The sequence below is a fragment of the Stegodyphus dumicola genome, chromosome 4 (genome assembly GCF_044657685.1).
Source record: "Stegodyphus dumicola isolate Sdum_Otavi_A_Nest chromosome 4, ASM4465768v1".
Taxonomy (NCBI): Eukaryota; Metazoa; Arthropoda; class Arachnida; order Araneae; family Eresidae; genus Stegodyphus; species Stegodyphus dumicola.
Window position 1 is genome coordinate 221397366 of NC_140771.1, and position 21657 is coordinate 221419022.

The 21657-nt window shown below is 33.6% G+C and overlaps 1 protein-coding gene across 1 annotated transcript in view; it reads right to left on the reverse strand.

Moving 5' to 3' along the window:
• Nucleotides 1-75: 75 nt before the first annotated feature.
• LOC118181970 (uncharacterized) overlaps nucleotides 76-21657 on the reverse strand; it is a 28287-nt gene continuing 6705 nt past the window's right edge. Inside the window, exons 2-5 of the mRNA XM_035351215.2 lie at nucleotides 21141-21517; nucleotides 13844-14127; nucleotides 8365-8748; nucleotides 76-314 (exon numbers count right to left, since the gene is read on the reverse strand). Coding sequence (XP_035207106.2) covers nucleotides 206-314; nucleotides 8365-8748; nucleotides 13844-14127; nucleotides 21141-21491 — 1128 coding nt within the window. The 5' untranslated portion in view covers nucleotides 21492-21517 and the 3' untranslated portion in view covers nucleotides 76-205. The remainder of the gene's footprint in view (nucleotides 315-8364; nucleotides 8749-13843; nucleotides 14128-21140; nucleotides 21518-21657) is intronic.

Sequence of the window (21657 nt, forward strand, 5' to 3'; positions counted from 1 at the left end):
AACTTTATCCAGGTTCGAATACTAGAGAATTAATGAAATACTATGCACAGATCTAAAACTAGACAACTTTTCATTCCATAAATAGGTTTTAATAATTACCGAAAAGCATATCTTGTTTATAATGTTGCTGAAAAAAGGTTTAAAACATTTCATCATTGTTTGGAGTTTTTATTTTTTATCAGTTTCAATTTCGTGTGTTCTTCCGTTATCCTGACAGTAAATTCAGATATCGCTGTATTTTACTAGGAACAGGTAAGTAACGGATGCCGTAAGGAAGCTGCCAGTTTTCATTCAGTCTTTTCCTGATGACCCATCTGATAAGAGAAAAAGTACTTATTACATTCTAATCATTGCAGATGAACAACTTGCAAAGAAATTATGCAAAGAAACACAGTAATGTAATATTAAACTGCTTAAATATTAAGCGTCTAAAAGGAAGCAGAACAAAATTTTGAGTAACCACAACTATACTTATCGAGATATTACACATTAGAATTATGTTCAATATCTTATGATACAAACAGTAATATAGAGTGATCTAAAAGTTGGTAAAAATTCAAAGCATTTGTACCATCAGCGATTTGGAAAATATACAAGTACTTGTAGTAACGTAGTTAGCGTGGAAACGCGCAAAATTGTGTCTGTTTTTTTGTGAAGAATTTTATTGCGCGTTTTTTTTTTTTTTTTTTTTTTTTTTCTTTGCTTATTGCAATTATGTCATCATGCAACATTTCATATGTAGCGGAATATAAAGTACTTCACAATAAAACTGTTTGTTGGCCTTTACAGTCAACATTTATTATGAGCTCGATTGAAGTTGATCTTAGATACTGTGGTGAACGAAATATAGCATTTCTTTCGGAATCACTTTGAGATTTGGTGATGTAAATTACTGTTCTTACATAAAGTTCTTTCGACTGTCATTCGTTTCGTTTCAAAATTTGAACGTCTTGCTTATTGTGAAGCAAGATTTACCGACACTTCATCCTTAACGATAATTGCAAAATCCAAGTTTACCTTTCTTTCAGCTTAAGAATAATAAAGGAATTACCCAACACTAACTTATGATAGTTGTAATTAAAAAACTGAGCATTTCAGGCTTCCTAAATATAATGTTGTCTGGTGGTTTAAAAATTTGCATTAGGAAGCTCATGAAAAATAATTTTATGTATTCTTCTGAAGCTTGCACTTTTATCATACTATCATACATTGCAAATTCACTAAGATCTGAAAAATTTCAGTGTTTACTGATTCTTGGCTTACTCTGCATTTGACATGCATAAAGGTCTCAGGAGTTTCGTGGCAAAATTGACAATTACATAACAATAACTTATAAAATTCTTTTTTTTTCTCACAGCAATCCTCTTTGGAATTTACCATTTTCTTACGGAAATTGAAAATATTTATGGAAATAGCAGTTAACAAAACTGGAAACCACAATGGATTCAGCCTGAAACTGGCTGAATATTTGAAATCAAAAATATTTTCTTGGATTAGATTGGATTATTTGGGTTCACGGCAAAGCAAACGGGCCTACTTGCCTAAGGGAAGGGATGCCTTTCTGGAACACTTTCTGAGGGGAACTGGCAAACAATAGTCCCATATGTAGGATTTCCAGACGGTCAGGGCGATGTCTGGGATTTTAAGATGTCCGTAATTTTTGTTTTATCCGTCCAGTTTATTAATTTCGAGTCTAAATCAATTCTTTTTATACAACGCATGAAAATTGCTCGGTTTCGAGACCGTTGCACCCTCTTGTGCGTTTTCAAGCATATTTTAGGCAAATGGAAACTTGTGACAATAATTATGCTATTTCGCATTGCGTAATGAGCTTTCTCTACCCGACATAAAAGGAAAGGCTGTGAAGCTCCTTTATGTTAATTAAACAGTTATTTTATGTTTTAGATCTGCGCTGTCATTTCTTTCTTTCCGTTTTCCCTCCAGCATGCAAATTAGATCACGTGTATTTGAGACTATGCTTTTAAGACTGTACGGTAAACCGTGCTTGCCTCTCGAGGCCACATTACTGGGTTATCTTAGATAAAAGTTCTTGTCTTTAGCCTTGCATTATAACTGCCGATAGTTGAATTCCACACCAATTAAGTTTTGAAACAACTTCGCGTTACATTGACTGTGTAGCATTCGCTACTGGCTTATTTGAATTGAAAGTTTTACATTCGTCTTACTTTTATTCTTAAGTTATCTCGCGGCAAGTGGTTGGCTGAGTTGTAAGCACAAAGTGTGCCTTTTAAGTCGCTTAACGTCTACCAAGAGTTTATGTAATAAGAACACTATACTCTACATAGTGATATAGTAGAATCATATAAAAGTATTAAACACATTAAAACTGTCAATAACTCCTCGTTGACACTCTCTAATATTTCTACTGTTCAAATTGACAAACGTTACTAATGACGACCTTAAATATGTTGCTAAACGTGCAGTTTTGTTTACAGTTCTGTGATATATGAAATAAGTTTCAAGTCACGAGACTGTACATCTAAGTCAATAAACGGTATTCGGCCAAAATTTTAAGCCGTATGCTCTGAGCCCGAAGCGATAATTACACATGTGATGTTGTCATTAATTTTCAATGAAATGTTAGATGCTCTGAAAACTATCAGTTAGATAATTGTAACGCCTGATAGTTCAAATAACATACATATGTAATTAGTCTCTATAGCCGTTCGATTCTTTATTTCAGGTCACGAATTGAGGTAAAACTCTTACATTCTAAAAAAAAAAAAAAAAAAAGATCCATTGATAAAAAATGATGATACGTCCCGCGAAAGCTAAAGACTTCCACACATTACCTAATTACATCAAGCTCATTATTAAACAAAGATATGAAGCAATTGAGATTTGGCATTTCTCTCGAAATCCAAGGGATAAACGTTTCCTCAACTACCTTAACAGAAAAATAAAACTGAAATTCAATATCATAGATCTAGGAAATGGAATTTCCTTCTTGAAAATTTGGAACCTGATAATAACACAGTTTGGAAAAAATTGCTAAGTCACTAAGACAAAATAACTCTAATAATCATCATACTATTGAGCATATGGGAAATATTTATTACTTTGATCAAGACATAGCAAATTTAATGGCTAATGAGCGAGAAAAAATCTATATGCCTCTTTCAGAAAACACTAATTCTAAACTTGAAGATAAAGCAATGGATTATGTCAAAAATATTAATAGCAGTCCTCCTCGAAAATTCATTAATTTCACCACTCCAAATGAGATCAAAAACTTTATTAAATCCCTCAAACCAAGAAAGGCCAAAGGTTACCACCAGATAAATAATGAAGCTTTACAGGCACTACCTCACAGATGTGTAATTAATTTATGTAATATTATCAATGGCTGTACTCGTTTATCTTACTTCCCACAGCAATGCAAGCACTCCATCATTGTTTTCATTCTTAAACCTGGAAAAAATCCAAAAGAAACTTCTAGTTACAGGCCGATCAGCCTTCTCTCTGCCATGCGAAAAATTTATAAAAAGTTCTTAGTTCCCGCCTCAATGATTACCTAGAAAAATATGAATTAATAGATAACTTGCAATTCGGCTTTCGCAAAGGGCACTGCACCACGCATCAAATTTTAAATCTTGTTGAAATAATTGCATTGGCATTTCAAAAAAAGAGTGCAGTCGCTGCGTGCTACCTCGATTTTGAGAAAGCCTTTGATCGAGTGTGGCATGCAGGACTTATAAGCTTTCTAATTTAATGCTCCCAGATAATATTATCAAGATCATCTACACAGAAATAAATTCCTATAAAAGAAAATAGTATCTCATAATTCTTGTAAAGTTCATCGAATTAATAGCATGTCCACACTTTATGCGGCCGCTCATATTGTTCTATTTTCAATTAGAATAGTTTTTTTTTTACGTCGATTACCTGTTTCTAACAGGTAGTTTGTCTTCTTGTTGCTTTTCATTCCTTACTTTTCTAGGCTATTTCAGAACATCGTCGTCTGTTTTTGAAGAAGTCGTAAATACATTGCGCATTGAAATATTTTGTGAAAAAATTATAAAACAAACTTAGATGTTCAAAATGGAGAAAATGACTAGGATTGTCTAAACGGAAAAGTGATGACTAAAAGCCAGTCTAAAAGACATACCAGGACAATCCACTAACACTAAAAATATTGAAAAGAAAAGAAAAATCGTTTGCAGAAAATATAATGAAAGTTATTTATCATTTAGGTTTACTTGGAATGGAGATGAAATGGATCATCAACCTCAATGTGTTGTTTGCGCTGAACTATTATCCAATCAAAGTATGAAACCATCGTTTTTTAAAATACATCTTGATTCTAAGCATGCCAATTTAAAACATAAATCTGAAGAATATTTTTAAGAGGAAATTATCGGAGTTCAAAAATAGTAAACAAGTAGTGAAAGGTTTTGTTACTTCAAAAGTTTTGTTACTTCAAGTGAAAAAGCTTTGGAAGCTAGTTACTAGAGTAAGCCTAAGAATTGCCAAGACTGGGCAGGCTCACACTATTGCTGGAAAACTTATATTGCCAGCAGCTAAAGATATCGTTTTAACATTATTCAACAAAAAAGCGCCTAATGAACTTGATAATATTGCTTTATCAAATGATACAGTAACTCGACGAATTCATGAAATGGCAAATTCCATAAAAAGAGATACTTATTCAAAAAATAAAACACTGTGAGTATTTCGCATTGTAATTGGATTAAGGGGACTCTGTACCCCAAAAGTCAATGAAATTACCGATTTTTAAATTTTTTGCTGAAAACTTACCTTAATACACTTACTACACTGAAGAGGAATTTTGAAATGATCTGACGATAATAAATGCTATAAAAAGGTTTTTTAAATTTTGACACCCCTTTAAATGCCACACTCCCTCAGTGTTTATTTATTTATTTATTTATTTATTTTTACTTCTTAATTTTTTCAGTAATTTACTAAAAATCAATGTAAATGAAGAGGAGTGTAATTAAATGTGACTCCAACTATCAAAAAACTCTATTTATGCGTATATACTGATTTATTTAAATACAAATTAAAGTTGGAAAAAAAAATTTTTTTCACCTGTAAAATGGAAAGTTTATATATTTATACTGAGCTCAGCAAATAATTTTATATGTATTATCGGTCAATAAAAATGCTATGTTTATTCAAAAGTTGAAATTATCTGTGATTAGATACGAACAGGAAGAGGTTAAGTGATCAAATTTCTGACCGTAGCATTATTGAAATAGTGCTGGAACAAACATTAAATTTTTTAATTATTTAAAATGCACATAAATTAATTTAAAATGGAATTTATATACGAGAACAAATGGCTAAAATAAGAGAAGAAATCACATAAGCTGCTGAGTGGTTTTAAATAAAATGTTTTATGTCCGTTAAAATTTCAAATTTTGCTTTTTAAAAAATGAATAAAACGACAAATTAATATTATTAATAATGATTATAAGCGTTTTATAAAATATATTATAATTAATTCATGCATTAAAATTGTTTTGAGCGTGTTTTAAAAAACAAAAACAGGTAACGAAAAATTCTGCTTGCATTTTATGATATTTTTGCAATATTTCTAGCCAGATAAGGTTTTAAACAAAAGCTTGTAATTTATATTCATATTAATCAATTGAGCACTACTAAGTTTTATTATAAATATATATATGTATTGAAATTCAGTAATAAAATTTTTAAGAAATTGGAAATGATTTAATGACCGTCTAGACAGTTTACATTCTTTAAACTGCGATTTCTCAGTTTGCAATTTTTGAATATATCCTTTTACTTGAAGTCCTAAAACTTGTTCATATATGGACCAAATAATTTAATAAATTTACTGCTTATTTAAAATTATATACTAAATAGAATCAAGGATGGGATTTGAAAAATACTGAAAAGAAAAATTATTGGAAGTAAAAATGTTACTGAAATCATATTTTTTTAAAATTTTTATATAAAAATGTGCTTTTCATTTTTCTCAAACTAATTCATTAATTGAAAAATCGATCCTTAAAGTTATTAAGAACACTATTATGAATACAATAAAAAATTTGAAGCAAAAATATTGAAAATTGGGGAAGAAGAAAGAATTTTTAATTGTTGAATTTTTTTTAATTCAAATTAAACATTATTAATAGCAAAAAAGTTTTTTCAGCTTAAATCCATTTTGTCTCATAAAACCACTTAATATTATTCATAAAAAGTAGATGAAAGTGCTTAAATAAAAAAAGTCATTCAAAAGGTACCGAGTCCCCTTAAAGTACTGATGTAACGAACTTGGTTCAATTTTTAGTTTTCATACGTTTCGAAGAAGATAAACAGATTCCCGAAGCGTGTTTATTTTCTGAATCTCTTCTGATAGAGCAAATGCAAATGAAATTTTCAAAGTAATTGCGAATTTTATATCTGAGAATGATATTCCTTGGAATAAGTGCATTGCTGTATGCAGTAACGGAGCTCGGGCTTTAACAGGAAAGGATTCCGGAATTATTTTTCAAATAAAGAAAGTCGTACCTGAAACTAAATTTACTCCCTACTCCGTTTATTGTGAAACTTTATCAGCCAAATCAATCCCCGAAAACATGAAAATCGTTTTGAATCAAGCTGTGAAAATTGGTAATTTTATTAAAAGCCGAGCTTTTAATTCAAGAATATTTACGATTTTATGAGGTAGAATATTACGATAGTGAACACGAAACAGTTTTGTTATATTGGTTATCCTTGTTGGTTATCCAGAGACAAAGTTTTTAATCGTCTTATTGTACTTCATTAAGAATTTTCATATTCAATCAGAATAGTTTGTCAGAAGTTTAGACAGATAGGGTATCATTTCATATTCAATCAGAATTTCAAATTTTCAAATTTGTGGTTCAAAATTTGAATTGCAAAAATGTTTGTTTATTGAATTATGGTTGGCGCGTTTAGCATATTTAACTGATATTTTTGGAACGTTAAATGAATTAAATTTAGGATTACAAGGTCAAAGTGTTAATTTTTTTACCATTAGAGACAAAATAAATGCAATGATAAAAAAACTCGAGCTAATAATCAAAGAACTGGATAATAACATTTTAAGATTCTTAACACTTTTAGAAAGTTTTCCAACCAAAATTAATTTGAAAATAAAAGAAGGATTAGCATCCGACATTAAAAATCACTGTTTTTCATCGATAAATAATTTCAATATGTATTTTCCTGAGGATTATGAAAAATAAAATGATATTAGAAATCCATTTTGCTCAAATGCACTTCAAATTTTATCTCATGAAGAAAAAGAATAATTGATTGAAATTTCCTGTGATCGGACTCTAACTGAAGATTTCAAAAATAGTACACTTGTTAACTTTTGTCTAAACCGAAGAAAAGAATTTAAAGGCATTTTAAATAAAGCTATTAATTTTTTATTGCCTCTTTGCACAACGTGTTTGTGTAAGCAAGGATTTTCCTTCATGTTATATTTAAAAAATAAATACAGAACAAAATTAAAAGTGGATCCTAATTTACGGTTAATGAACTAAGTGTAATATTACCAGACATAACAAATTGATCTGTCTTAAGCAGGCCCAGATTTTACCTTAAATTTTAGAATTGAAATATTATAACTTAAATTTTGATAATTAAAATGGTAACCAATTTTTATGCCTGCATAATTAATACAACTAGCCAATAGGTTGTGATATTATTTTCCTTGAAAGCCGTCGAACTCATCAGGCTTTTCCAATCTGAGTTACCATTTCCAGCCCGAGAGTTTTATATCCAAGAGTTTTATGTAGTTCTAGTAAATAGCTCTTTCTATTTTCCTCAATAGATGCACTAAATGTCTATTGTAAATGTATATATTTAAGTTGGCACGCTTGTTCGCTTACGCAGAACACACTGTGGCAGACGAAAGAAAACAATATAGTATTCGTCCTTTAAAACACACTCTATCTTTTATTTGAAATCAATGCTAAACAAACGTTGAACTTTACTAATTACTAAAGCTTACCAATTAACAAAGCAAATTTATTTCGCTGCAATTGATAAGCAGCAAGGTAATCTGAGAAGACTATCGAAAATTAAATCATAGACCAATTTGTTGTGTATTATATCAAAACAGTTTAAACAAAAATTTGGGTATTAAGAACATTTAAGAATTATAAATGAAACATTAATAAAGCTTGAAAAATGGAGATTTTGAAGCCGTTGTTTGAGTGTAAAAAAATCCATATCAATGATATATACATTTTGAATGTATATTTTGAAGAAACGCCTATCTCATTTTCATGAAATTAAAATTTAGGAGTCGTATCTAACAATATGCAGTTATATTAATAAAATTCTTAAACAAAAATGAACTAAATATTGTTGCTATCTTACCTGCAACCATGTTGAAGCTCATCTGGTTGCATATATCGTTTAGACAGATAGGGTATCATGATGAATATGGTCGAATGATACAAAATCCTTCTACTCGATACTTCCGTGGTCCATTCGTCACTTTCTTTATATAACATGAAATCTAAACAGTCGCGATTCAGACATCTTATAGCGCGCAGAATGATAGCGAATGTTTTGCAGAGATTTTTAACTGCTGGTGCAAGCTTTTGACAATATTCTTCTATTTCACGCTGATTCCTTAACATTACTGAAGGCTGAACAAGCTTTTCCCAAAGCCTCTCGATTAGACTTCGAAGAAGATCGTGTAAAGTCAGATGATGCTCATGAGACATTGGGGAAAGAGGATTTGCGACGTCTTCTATCCTAAATGGAAAAAGAGTCCAGTTGGTATGGCGCCGAAAAATTTAAGATATTGTTGTTCTTAAACGGTGAAAAATATTATAAAAATTCTAAAAGTTAGCATTAAATTATATGCAGTGACCGCAGCAAAGCTAAACAGCAGAGATATATCTACGATAATTTTGAAAAGCTTTTTAATAGCTAGATAATAATTAAGACACAATAACACGCCGAATAAATACTAATGGTTTTGCAGCTGAGGATGGCGGTTCGGTAAAACCATCCAAACTAGTCTTTTGAAAATTTTGAAAATATAACGCTGATTTTTGTTGTTTGACTTCTGAATTAGCTAGATAATAGTTAATTTTCGGATCTTTTCGGTCCTGGATAGTTTAATCATGCCTTTGTGTAATCCTCGGGTCGTTTCCCGGTCTGGCATGCAGATGAAACTCGAAACTAGAATCTTGCAACTCCAGGATACATTTTCAGCTGAGTTATAATTCATATCTAATCATATGAGATAATTTATACTTAGTAGTGTAAATCAGATAGTTTGATCTTAACTGATTGATGTGACTCGTGATACGACCCATTGCATCCTTCACATAAGTATTTTAATCAGTATCAGAAGTATTTAGTTTACTACCGCAGAAGAAGTAAATTTAAAAATATGTAGAAAAAGTTCTGGAAACTGCATTGCCTATTTAATCCTTTTTATAAAACTGTTATTACGATGAGATCCAAATATGACCTGGGCTGTTGGTGCTACAAACCACTGCCCGTGCACAACGAACGGTTGTGTGTCCTTGAATGAGTACAGACACTACCCCCCCCCTCACTTTCCATACAGATTAGACCTTGCTTACTCGTGCAAGTGTTGAGTGAACAACAATTGCCTCGGAGCGCGGAATCAAATTTCTCATTCGATGAAACGCCCAATCAACTAAAATGTAGCAAGACCCCAAGCGCAATATGGGAAATAGAATCTGTCTAAGACCCATGCGTTTAAGTGTAAATGCTTCACTGACAAGCAAGATCATGCAGAGAATATCCGTGATCCCCAACAAACACTGTAAATGTGGTTTCACTCATCGTGTAAATGCGGAGAAAAGCTGCATCACTATCAAAGAACTTGCGTTGATGCTTTCAATCAATATTGGCAGAGAAGAAAACATTGTGATAAAAATATTTGCATTATAGCAAAGCGTGTTGCCAGTGGATTCCATGTTGGTTGACTTCGTTGACAAACGAGCAAAGTGGTGCGCATGCACGCCTCCAATTCTCCCCTACAGCGGTTTGAAGATGAAGGTTATGCAAGTTCCCTTAGTGATCGTCAATGAAACGTACGTCCAGTAGTTCAATCCCCAGTCCCAGGCTTAAATCGCACTTGGAAGGCGTGAAGTTTGTGGATAACGTGGTTTATCGTCAGCGTCCGGGAGTAGATTAACAGCGAATAGAATAACTTTTATGAAAAAGGCATGCAAGTGCTTCCAGAAAGTTGACAAAAATGTCTCGCCTCCAGACGAGAGTATGTTGAAGAGTGTCATGTTCAACTCCTTCATTTGCAGTAAAGGTTTTTGGTTTAAAAAAAAACAGTGCCTGTCATGTTTGATTCACTTTGTATATAAATTTTCCACATGAAGAGTATTTACTAAACAATTTTATTAATTCAAAGTTTTATGAAAATTAAGTCTTATAGCTAAAAGGGTCATTTATAAGAATAGCATATTTAATGGTATTAATAATCCAATACCATATTTAATGCCTCAATGTATCCAAGTAAAATATAAAAAATACGATGGTTTTGTTTTGCGCAAACAGGCAATCTATAATTAACATTCCGCAATATCAGAATCTTCCCAATAGATCAGTACTTTCAAGCACATTCTGGCATGTTATATAACCGCTAGTATAAATACTGAGTATGCGACATTTTTCGTCAGACTGCTTTCTTCTACCACTGCTACAAGACCTTGCTGCTGCTCATCCCATCTTTCTTCCTTTTGTTAGAACAGTTATGACATAGAAATTCTAAATTTAATATTACTTAGTTTAAATCACTATTGAATATGTAATTTGGAGAATTTCATCTAAAGGAAAAATGATCTGCGATGAGAATTGAATAAAGATGTGGAATCTAAAAAGCAAAATCCTTCTTTGTCGTCATTTTGCAGCTTTCTACTCAGCCACAAAACGCCCGGACTCTGATGTGGTTATATCGCCAAGCTTTGTCATTCCTGTACCTGCCTGCCAAAATATTACATACATATTGTTACGAATTTTGTATAATTATTTTAATGAAATTATACGTAAAGTGTAGTTTTTCTTTTGTAATGTAACATGAAAGGCGGTAGAATGCGAAGCATCGCCAGGAAAATATTGTTATAGGGGTAACTCCATTTCATATTGAGTTAAATGGCTATCTTGCCAAACTGGTTAGAGCGCCAAGTTGCTGATAATTTGGGGAACTATTTTTAGTCTCCAAGTTTGTTGAGAAATTGCCAAAAGTCGCCTAGGCTGGCGCCCATTTGAAGACATTTTGGTTCGATGCCTGTGTAACTGTAATAGGCCTTATTCCTCTGTAATTGTAACTGTGTGTATGCCTTCCAGCAATTTCGAGAATTAATTTTTTCGGCGGACGGGAAAGCTATTTAAAACATGAGAGAGAATCAGTTTTCCTTTGAGTATTGAGAGTACTGAAAGATTGTCAAGAGAGCTTCGCTTTTACTTGCGCTTAATACTGTTGTTGTTATTGCTTATGCTCACTTGTCTGACGTAGTTAGCCAAAGCCCACGAAATTTCTCGGGGCAAGGAGCTCAAGATTATGCTTGTCGTTGGCAACAGCCTTGAGCCAAATCGCACTAGGTGACAGTGTGATTTGGCTGAATTGTGCCCCCAATTTTGATAGAAAGCACCCCGGGTGGGGGGAACGGGTCCGAGGGTCTCTCACACCTCTCTCCTTCCACCAGACCGCACGAGAGGACTTTCGATTAGCCGCATATTTGGAGTGCGCCATGCCGCACTGACATTACATTTACAAGCATCCATGCCTTCTCCGGAATTCGAAACCGGGCCCTTTGGCACGGCAGTCAGCAATGCTAAGCACTTTATCGGTTGGGCGGCCCGCTTAGTATTGCCTTGTGTTCAACCTTCTTAGTACTTTGAAGTGATAACTATCAATTCTACTCTGTCATAGAAAAGACCTGTATGAGTCCTTTTGTGTGAGAGTATAAAAACGAGGGTGGTATATTCTTAATGTTTCAGCGAAAGCTATAGCACAGTACACAATGGTTCGAATAAAGTCGAGCTGCTCTCGCATTTGATATTCTAACAGACTATTCCTTGGACAACATCTGGATTGAAGTGAATTGTATTACTCAGTTTATGGCAAAGTATGGCGAGAGCTATCCACCTAAGAGAAGCATGTCTTCGTAGAAGACCTTTTTAATGGTAACTGTCTTATATTTAAGTTACATACGAGGAAAACCATGAAACGTAAGTAGCCGGAGCGTTTGCCGGGGTTTAAAACCTAGTCGAACTCCCAATAATCATCTACTGTACTTTTCAGCTATTAGAGAGCCCAGGAAAGATCTGGACGATTTCACTTGAAATCGAATTATTGGAAAGCTGGAAGAAAGTCAAATTGTGACTAACGTGGCCAGGATGTTCGGTCTTAATTATAGCATCATGTCATGAGCTTAAACTATCGAAACAGGTGTTCAAAGATTTAATGATGATCGTTTAAGAACAACCACGGTAACGGAGACCAGTCCCTTGTCCTGTAGGTGAGAAAATATCGACAGGAGACAGTAGCTGAAATCTTAAGACACGTGTAGCAATTAGTAGATGTCCGATAGCGCAAGTTTTGTCATGGTTGTTGACAAAAGATTGCAGATTTTTCGTCCAATATTTCTTTTACTTTATTCCCGTTACAAGTAAACTGTATAACAGCCGTCTATTCAATGTGCCAGATATAATTGATGGCTTTCATTAGAAAAAGTCATTGCTTGCTTTCTTCTTGTTGAAATACTAGTTATTGCTGCAATATTAGAGAAAGAAATGTCATACTGTTTCATTATATTCTCAGTGAGAATTGCACAGCTTCCAGGTAAAGATTCATATATCCGACGTAATCTAAAGATTTCAAAATGTGTCGTGTCTTCTGTAAATATTGATGTCGATATAAAATATCTAAGTAAGTGATGATTTCTCCATAAACATTAACGTCGATACAAGATATCAAAGTAATGCCATAAAACATTAATAGATGTCTAAAACATTTCATGAAATATGAATAGATTTTTAATATATGTCTACGTATCTTATGTTAACCTAAACTTGGTGTCAGCAATTTTGTATAACGAAATCTTATTGAATATTTTTTGCATTAATTTATCTGCATATTGCGCTTTTAGTTTTTTTTTTTAATATTTCAAGAATGAATGTTTATGTGCAGAAGAAAAAGGAATGTGTGCATAGTATTCATGTATGTAGTTTTTACGATTTATAGATAAAGCGATTGACTGATATTACTATCGCTCCAAGTAATTAACAAGATACCAGTTCTCATCTAGCAGTATTGCTGTCTTACTTATTATATTTGGTCTTTTCTTCGCCTCCCCTCTTTTTACGTGTAGGACTTACGCTAATGCTTTCTGACGCGTTATCTCTCATCTACTCTTATTGGCAATTTTCTTCAATTTCTTAGTGCACATTTCTTTCATTTTTGGGTTATGTAAATCATGCTGTTTTGCAATATGCCCAGATCGTACAATATAGCAGTAGAGAAAATGACGGACTCCTAAGCTACAGCGGCCAAAGCACTTAATAGATAAATATCCTATTTACTGATCCTTGAAAATAAGCTATTTCAATTTAGGAATTATCCAATCAACTGAAGTTCAGTTGAATACACTAATTCTGAAAATGATAAAATATCAAAAGGAAGGAATAATTTGAATATTTGATGACTTTAAGACTTTTGTTGAAATAAAAAATATATATATAACTAAATCATTTTTTAAATCACGAGTACCATAATTGTTGAACTGTGAAATTGTCCTGGCAATGTTTACACTTGGTTATATACAGTAGAAAAACATGTATAATGTATTCCTACCTAGCTCCAAATTGTAAATATGTGAGCACAGTTTTCCAGTTCCCTGTTTCTGCTGCCACGAACACAGGAGACATTCTCAATGTCGCATAAAAATTTACATCAATCATTCTTTCTCCTTTGAATTGAAGTTTCGAACGCCGGCTGTGTTCCAGGAAAAATGTCAAGAAACTTTGTTTTTCATTTCTTCTTTTAGGATAGCCTATCAACCTCAAACAATGTTTAGACAATGCTTTGCGATGAAGAAGGCCTAAAGATGAACAACATTCGTAAACTAAATTTAGAACCTAAAAAAAAAAAAAGGATTTTTTATTTGGAATTTTATTTGGATGTCAGATTTTACATAAAATGCATTATTTTAACTTCGGATTAAAACTTTTATAACTTTTAGCAGATTTTTCTCATAAAATGGGTTAAAATTAATTTTGCATTTAAGCCATTTGAGTAGGAAAATTTAACTGCATACCGATTGTTGTAACTTTATGAAAATGATTATTAACGCGTAATTCTGAAATTCGTACTTAACCCCTCTGCCTGCTCAATTAGTGGATCAAAATCGCTTCCAAAATTGTGTGTGTGTGTGTGTGTTTTCATATTTTAAATCTATATATATTGGAGAATTGAAATATGCACTTTTTCTTTCTAGAAAATATTTTTTATATAGATTTTTATGATCAGCCATGAGAAAGTAAGTTGCCAGAAAAACCAATTTCAGGTGTTATCACCCAAAAAAAAAAAACTTTTAAAAAAACATTTCAGTCGAATTACAGTTAATTTCTATTTATTGCATAATATAAAAAAGTAAAATTTAAGAAAATATAAATCGCTGAGGGGAAAATTCCTTAGAAATGCTGCAGTAGTATGATAAGAGTTTAAAACAGGGTTCAAGGCAAAGTCCAACTTCACAGTTTTTGCCCCAGATTCAATCAATCTAATTAATAATTCAATACTCTAATTAAATAATTAAGGTAATCGCTGGACATTTTCTAGCAGCCATTTCTGTAAGAAAAAGGCGGCAAAAAGTGAAGTCAGCGCTAATACCACGTGCCTTCAAATGCCGCAATTTAGTGGGCAACTAACGATATCTTTTGCCCAAAACGTAAACTAAACACCTAGTACTGTATATAATTTATTTCAATGAATAAACGGGGAAAAACGGGATGCGCTCCTCAATAAAGGAATAAAAACATATGCCCGCGGAAATCGCGGGATAAGCAAATTTTGCTACATTTGAATTGCCCGTGGAAATCGCGGTATGATCAGCCAGAGGGTTAATAGCCTGTAATATGAAGAATTTCATTTTTAGCGTATGCATCATCAACAAAGTGATTACTATTATCTATAATGGTCTTGCATGCATTCTTAATTCCTATGGAATAGCGAAACCCTGTATGTTTTCATTATCCCATCGAAAAGCTGACAGTTGAATAACAATGCCAATTTTTTAAAATTGTAGATTGCAATCATTTCCCACTTTTTGCAACAATCTCAAAATATCAGTCATGTATAGCACCCACAAGCATGTTTGGAGTTACAAAAAAACCGTATGTCTCACTATTAAATTAAAATAAGGCTCGAGATAAAAAAAACAGAAAACTTTAGAACGGTTAAATCATACATTACCGAGGCATCATACATTACGAAGAAAAATTATTTATAAGCATATCAAGTTTATAACGATACCCTGATTAGTAAATCGTTTGCCTCTCTAAAAGTGTCTAAATGACGAAATATCTACAAATATGAGACTACCAAATCTGATGAATGCACAGACGAGGGAGGATCATATATCAGTCCGCTGATGTTTTACGTGTTTATATGGTGTCTGTATACCGGGTGTACCGTAAATGTTGCGACAAACTTCTAGGGTAGGTAGGGCAAATTACAAGGATTAAGAATTGCATAGGAATCCCTGCCGGAAATGTCAAGGGTAAGTGGTAGCAGAGGTAGAAGATGAGAAAAGAAGCAAGAGTGATCAATTTGAAAAATTTATTGGACATGAATACAAATGGTGTACGACAGCTTGAATGTTACAACAGATACTCGAAGTTTGCACCATCAGACGCCAAACATGCCTGACACCAACGGACCATCTGAATGCCGCGAATTACTTGATCTTTCTGGAGCAGGTTCTTCCCGACTTGCTTGATGACCACCAAATATGAGGAAAACATGTGATTCCAACATCATGGGGCGCCTGCTCATTTTGGACTGGAAGTTTATAGCCATTTGAACAGATCATTTCCGCATCAATGGTTTGGGCGTGGTGGGCCGGTTCCCTGGCCCCCCACGCCCACCTTGATTTCTTTTTGCGGGGAGCCATTAAAAGTGTTGTGTATCACGATCCTGTTGTGTCTGAAATGGATCTCGTGGCAACACTTCGCAGCTGTTACAATCAAAGAAACTTCCGGTGTGTTTGAACATGTTCGACAATCAATGGTCCGTCGGTGTCAGGCATGTTTGGCGTCTGATGGTGCAAACTTCGAGCATCTGTTGTAACATTCAAGCTGTCGAAACACCATTTGTAACACCATTTGTATTTGAATGTTTAAAATTAATCACTCTTGTTTCCTTTCCCATCTTCTTCCTCTGCTACCACTTACTCCTGACATTTCCGAGTATAGGTTTCTATGCAATTTTTAATCCTTATGATGTGCACTAGCTCCCCTAGAAGTTTGTCGCAACATTTACGGTATATGCGCGATCTTGGGCCCACCAGCGGTCAAGCGGTAAAGTCGCTGTATACTGGTAGTTCCGACATGGATTCTATTAAGGCGAATGGACTGGCTGGATGAACGTTTTCGTGGTTTTCCGCATATGTAAGGGCTCGTATGCTCATATGTATTAGAGCTAGTTTCTTTTATAAAATCCTCCACGAAGGCATCCCTTCTCTTAGGCAGATAGTCCTCGTGTGCTTTGCCATAAGTCAATAAATTAAATCAAATCAAATTACGCGTAATCTTAAGTCCAATTAGTTGGTTTATTGCTTAATGCCCAGTGATATTTAACCAGCATTATTTCACTTGTGATTATTGTACACTGTTATATCCCTTGTGATTATTGTAAGCAAAACGACATTATGTCAGTTGTGCTTATTGTACATAGAATGGCATTATGTCACTTTGATTATTTAGTCACGTGGGAAAAGCAGAAAATGCAGCACGATCTTTGCAGTCTACTACAATAGAGATCAGAAACTTTTGTGAATCAAAGTCGGGTTTGAACATAATTTTTGGCAATTCCCATTTATTCACTGTATAAAATACTCATTTTTCACCAGCCTTAAGGATTTCATATAAAACAGGAGATCTAAGCTCGGGCTTTAGATGATAATATAAGTTTCCAGACACCATGCATGTTTCTACTGCTGTTCTGTGAATTTCTGTTTAGCTCGTCTATATCTAGTTTTTAATATTACCTATAGTTGTCAGATATCTAAAAACTATCACTAATTTTGCATGTCTTTTATGGAATAACTAGAAGTAGAATTATAGGGTATGGCAAAATCAAAGGCTGCTGTGAAAGTAAAAGCTTCCATTACCTACATTTTTTATTTTGTTTCCTTCCTTATTCAATGACGAGAACAAATGGTGAGCAAGATTAACATCTTCTCTGAAACTATGATTAGCAGCCAAATACCTGAAGTCTTTCCTTTTCATTTGTTAACGGTTCTTTTAAAAGCGGTTTATATACAACGAACGACCACACAGTTTTTGGCATTGTTAGAAAATTCAGCCTGAGGTAGCGCTTAATTGCGATACTTTTAAGGCAGTTACCTCAACAGTCCAGAAAGGCCCTGAGATATTTCCTTTAGAGATGGAGTCTTTGGCACAAACGTTGATTGATTCTATTATCACATTGCTTATCAGAATCTGAAAGTTTAGATCGATCAAGCGTAAATACACTGGCTTCCAAAAGTTAAACACGCAGTACAAATTGACAATTTCCTAAAGTGTAGTTGAATTTGATTGGCTAAAACTTTCTGCGGATGCATGTAGCAATATGCAGATATCGTATGTTACAGTCAGTCACGATTGACTTTTCTAACATAGGCTGACAGTCGCTGAAAACGCCAATATTCCGAAGGCTTTGAGAAAGTTCATTAAAAACTAATAAGAAGTGTTTATAACTTTCGAAGAATAATTTTTGGTCATCTTTGCGTTTCTTTGGTTGAAAGAAAAAAAGCGGCAGATAGTGAGCTCTGATGTGCTCTAGGACACATTGAAGCAAGATGGTCAATAAAAAATGATGCTCTTTTCTTGGCCTTGGTCCTTCCTTAACTTCTCGAATGTAGAAACATTCCAAACAAATCAACCAGTTGTTCGAAGACTTGTTCCCGGTCGACCAATGGTCAAAACTCTTTCTAAAGCTCAGTGTGCGCTATAGCAGCAAAGCGGAATCGACCGCTGATTTCCAGAATTGATATATCTATTGTTGCAGGGTCGTTTGGTAAGACAACTCCTGTCAGCACACTGTATGGAGGGATTCATATGAAAGGCTGTGCACCCGAGTACCAAATGATCGTGTTCCACTAATCGTCCAGTCCAGAGGAAAAAAATTAAAGTGGTGCAGTCAACATCTCATTTGTGATATCTCCAATTGATGCAACGTCTTATTTACGAGCGAGTCTAGATTTCGCCTAGAATCAGATGATAAGTATGTAAACGCTCATTTACACTAGCAGGCCCGAATTTTGTACGGCTTCGTTAATGGGAAAACTGCCACTCATTCTTAAATAACTAATTAAGCAGATATACATTGCATTCTGTAAAACAATTAAACAGCTTAGGTGATAGTATCATTCAAAAAGATTTTAAGAGAAAAATTTCCTCAGCACATGAAACTAATTTCTTTGAAAGCCATCAAAGTTCCCTGGCGTTTCTTAGTTTTCGCTTTCGTTTTCCTTTCTAGTTTCAAAGTTCCCTTAAATTAAATGAGTATTTAGAGTCTGGAAAGAACAAGGTGCATGGAATTAGGCCCAGAACATCATAGAACATTATGTGATCAGACGTGGCAGCATCACGCTGTGAGCTGGAATTTCAATAAGTATCGCACTCAGCTGTAGATATTTAAAGATGGTTCTGTGATGGCCTCTTTAAAGATAATAATGCTTTTTCCTATTCAGTCAACGTCGTTAATGATTGTCCGGAGAGTATAAGCATTTCAGGACTGGAGTCAATAAATTAAATCAAATCAAATTATGCGTAATCTTGCGTAATCAAATTATGCGTAATCTTGTGTTTCCTCCCAACTTAATCCCAATAAAAATCATTGGAATGCTCTCGAGCATGCTTTCTCCGCACGTTTTCGTCCGCCAAACAGTCTCAGATAAATGAAAACTGCCCTTATGGAGAACTAGCTATTGCTGGCATCTGCGGTGACTGATCACCTACCTTATTGAAAGCATGAACAATCGTTGCAGTATTTGTGTGGGAAAAACTAGGTGGTCACATAACTTATTAATGCAAGTTAATGTAAGCTTCCTTATTTGGTTTTAGCTTTAACATCAATTTGTTAGTAACCAAAATGTGATGTCATCATATTAATTTACAAAAATTAATTAGTGTTCTCATCTCTGCAGACAATCCTTGTTTTTTCTCAGGCATAAAGACAATTGTTATTTTCATGTGCAATTTTGTGTTAATTAAAGGTTTACTTTTCCATTATTTATTCATTTTTCAGAGTTAAGTTCCTAACCAGTTATTTTATGGTCATTTACTTTCCTCTCGCTTTCTTTCCATTTTCATGCCCGTATGTAAATTTCTAGCTCGTGTGATATTCAAATGAGGCAGAAAGAAGAGACTATTTAAATGAAAGTAGTTTTATTATTCTACCCACTAAATCTGCTTGTTCTGTCTGCTTGAAGACCATGTTGCTAATTTGGTTCTCTTGCAAATAGTAGTCTACGACGTTAAGTTATTCTTGCCATTAGGCTTCTCAGGCTGACCTTAGATCAGAGACAGCTGGCGCGTTATTCTATGTGTACAGCCGTTAGGTTAACTTACTTTTTTAGTTTTGGTGAATCCATTATCTTTGATTTAAGCTACAACCATTGACTTCTGTAAATTCGAGTTGATGCCATCTGTTACACTTTTACTTCAGTTAATAAAAGGGTATTTTCCTCCTTTTTCTGTCTCTGTGGGTAATAAGCTAAATGTCACTTACGTTTTTTTTAGAGTTTTAGTCTAGTTTATGCAATCTAAGAACACCAAACACCAGATTCTGTAACAGTAAAAATATTACAGGCTTCTTTTGCTATAATATTGTTGACCTGAAAATATTTGATCTCAAACAAATCACCAACATTTCAGGAAAGAGCTGTGATGACCGCTGCATTTGAGTCCTGAGAAGGAAACTGCTTGCTTATTATTAGAAAATTTCATTATCACATAAGCTGTAATGGAAAAGAAAAATAAAATGGCTTCATTGAAAATTTGTGCATCATTAACAGCCACACGAATGTTTGGTGTATTTTTGAAACCGAAATAATATTTTTTTATTTATCAGCAAAATAATGTGAGCTTATTTCTTAATAATATGTCGATACTTCTGAATGGCAACAAAATTGTTAATAAAACAGGAGACAATGGAACAAAAGCTTCCATGTAATTGTTATAAATATCATCATTGTATTTAATTACATGTAACAAGATTTTGCATAGGCTTAAGGGAAAGCTACTTGCATAAATTTAATTGAAAGCAAAGTCATAATAAGAGTGCCGGACGTGTCGATAACAAAGCTTCCGTGATATATATATGTAAAATATAAAAAAAAAAAATACGATGGCTTTGCTCTACGCGAACACGCAACCTTTAATTAACTTTCTGCAATTTAGAATCTTCCCTCTAGACCAGTACCTTCTAGAATATGTTAGCCTATTACGTAACCGCTACTATAAATACTGAGTGCGCGCCATTTTTCAGTCAGATTGCTTCCTAATCTCGCTGATACAAGACTCTGCGCTGCCCTGTCCATCTTTCCTTCCTTTGTTAGAATTAGTTATGACGCATAAAGTTTAAATTCAACCATACTTAATACTTACATATCCATATACCACTATGGATATGTAATTTAAAGAGTGTCATCTGAAAGGAAAATGATCTGCTAATTGGAGTAAATAAAAATGGGCAATGAAAAGCTAAATCAATTTGTGTCGTCTTTGGATATCCTCCTTACCATTCAGCAAAAAGCCATGCCTGAACTTTGATGCCGAGCTTCACGACTGCAAAATACCATATATACAAAGATTTAGGTTTTGATAAAAATCTAAAAATTTAAAATATTGTCATTAATACGTACCTGACTGACCAAGATGCTGTCTGAAACGTTAATCCGATAACATAATTCAACAATCCCTTCCATGAGAATGTACTCTCGCAAAGGAAATGAGAAATGTGTTTTAAACTGTCGGTAAATCTTCATCATTTCAGGTAAAAGGTTTTCTGCATTTTTTGAATCGCAGAAGCTAATAATATTTCTAAACCATAGGAAAAGCTGTATTTCAAATGAATTGTAATCAGATTCCATCATGACTAATTCATAATAGTATCCTGTTGTACCTAAAGGTACGGCCATCACTGACGTATTATACTTATGTTCTCCTAGAAACTCCACTATGAGAAATTCGGAATGGGGCTTTATGGAATGCATTTAACATTTCAGCTGAAATAAGTGAGCTGTAAAAATTCAAATTTAAATAATTTCGTTGTTATTTATTAAGAAAATAAATAAATTATAGTCTTTTTATGACACTACTTAATATATAATATTAATATATTATGTAAGCAATAAAGATAAAATATAATATACCTGAAAA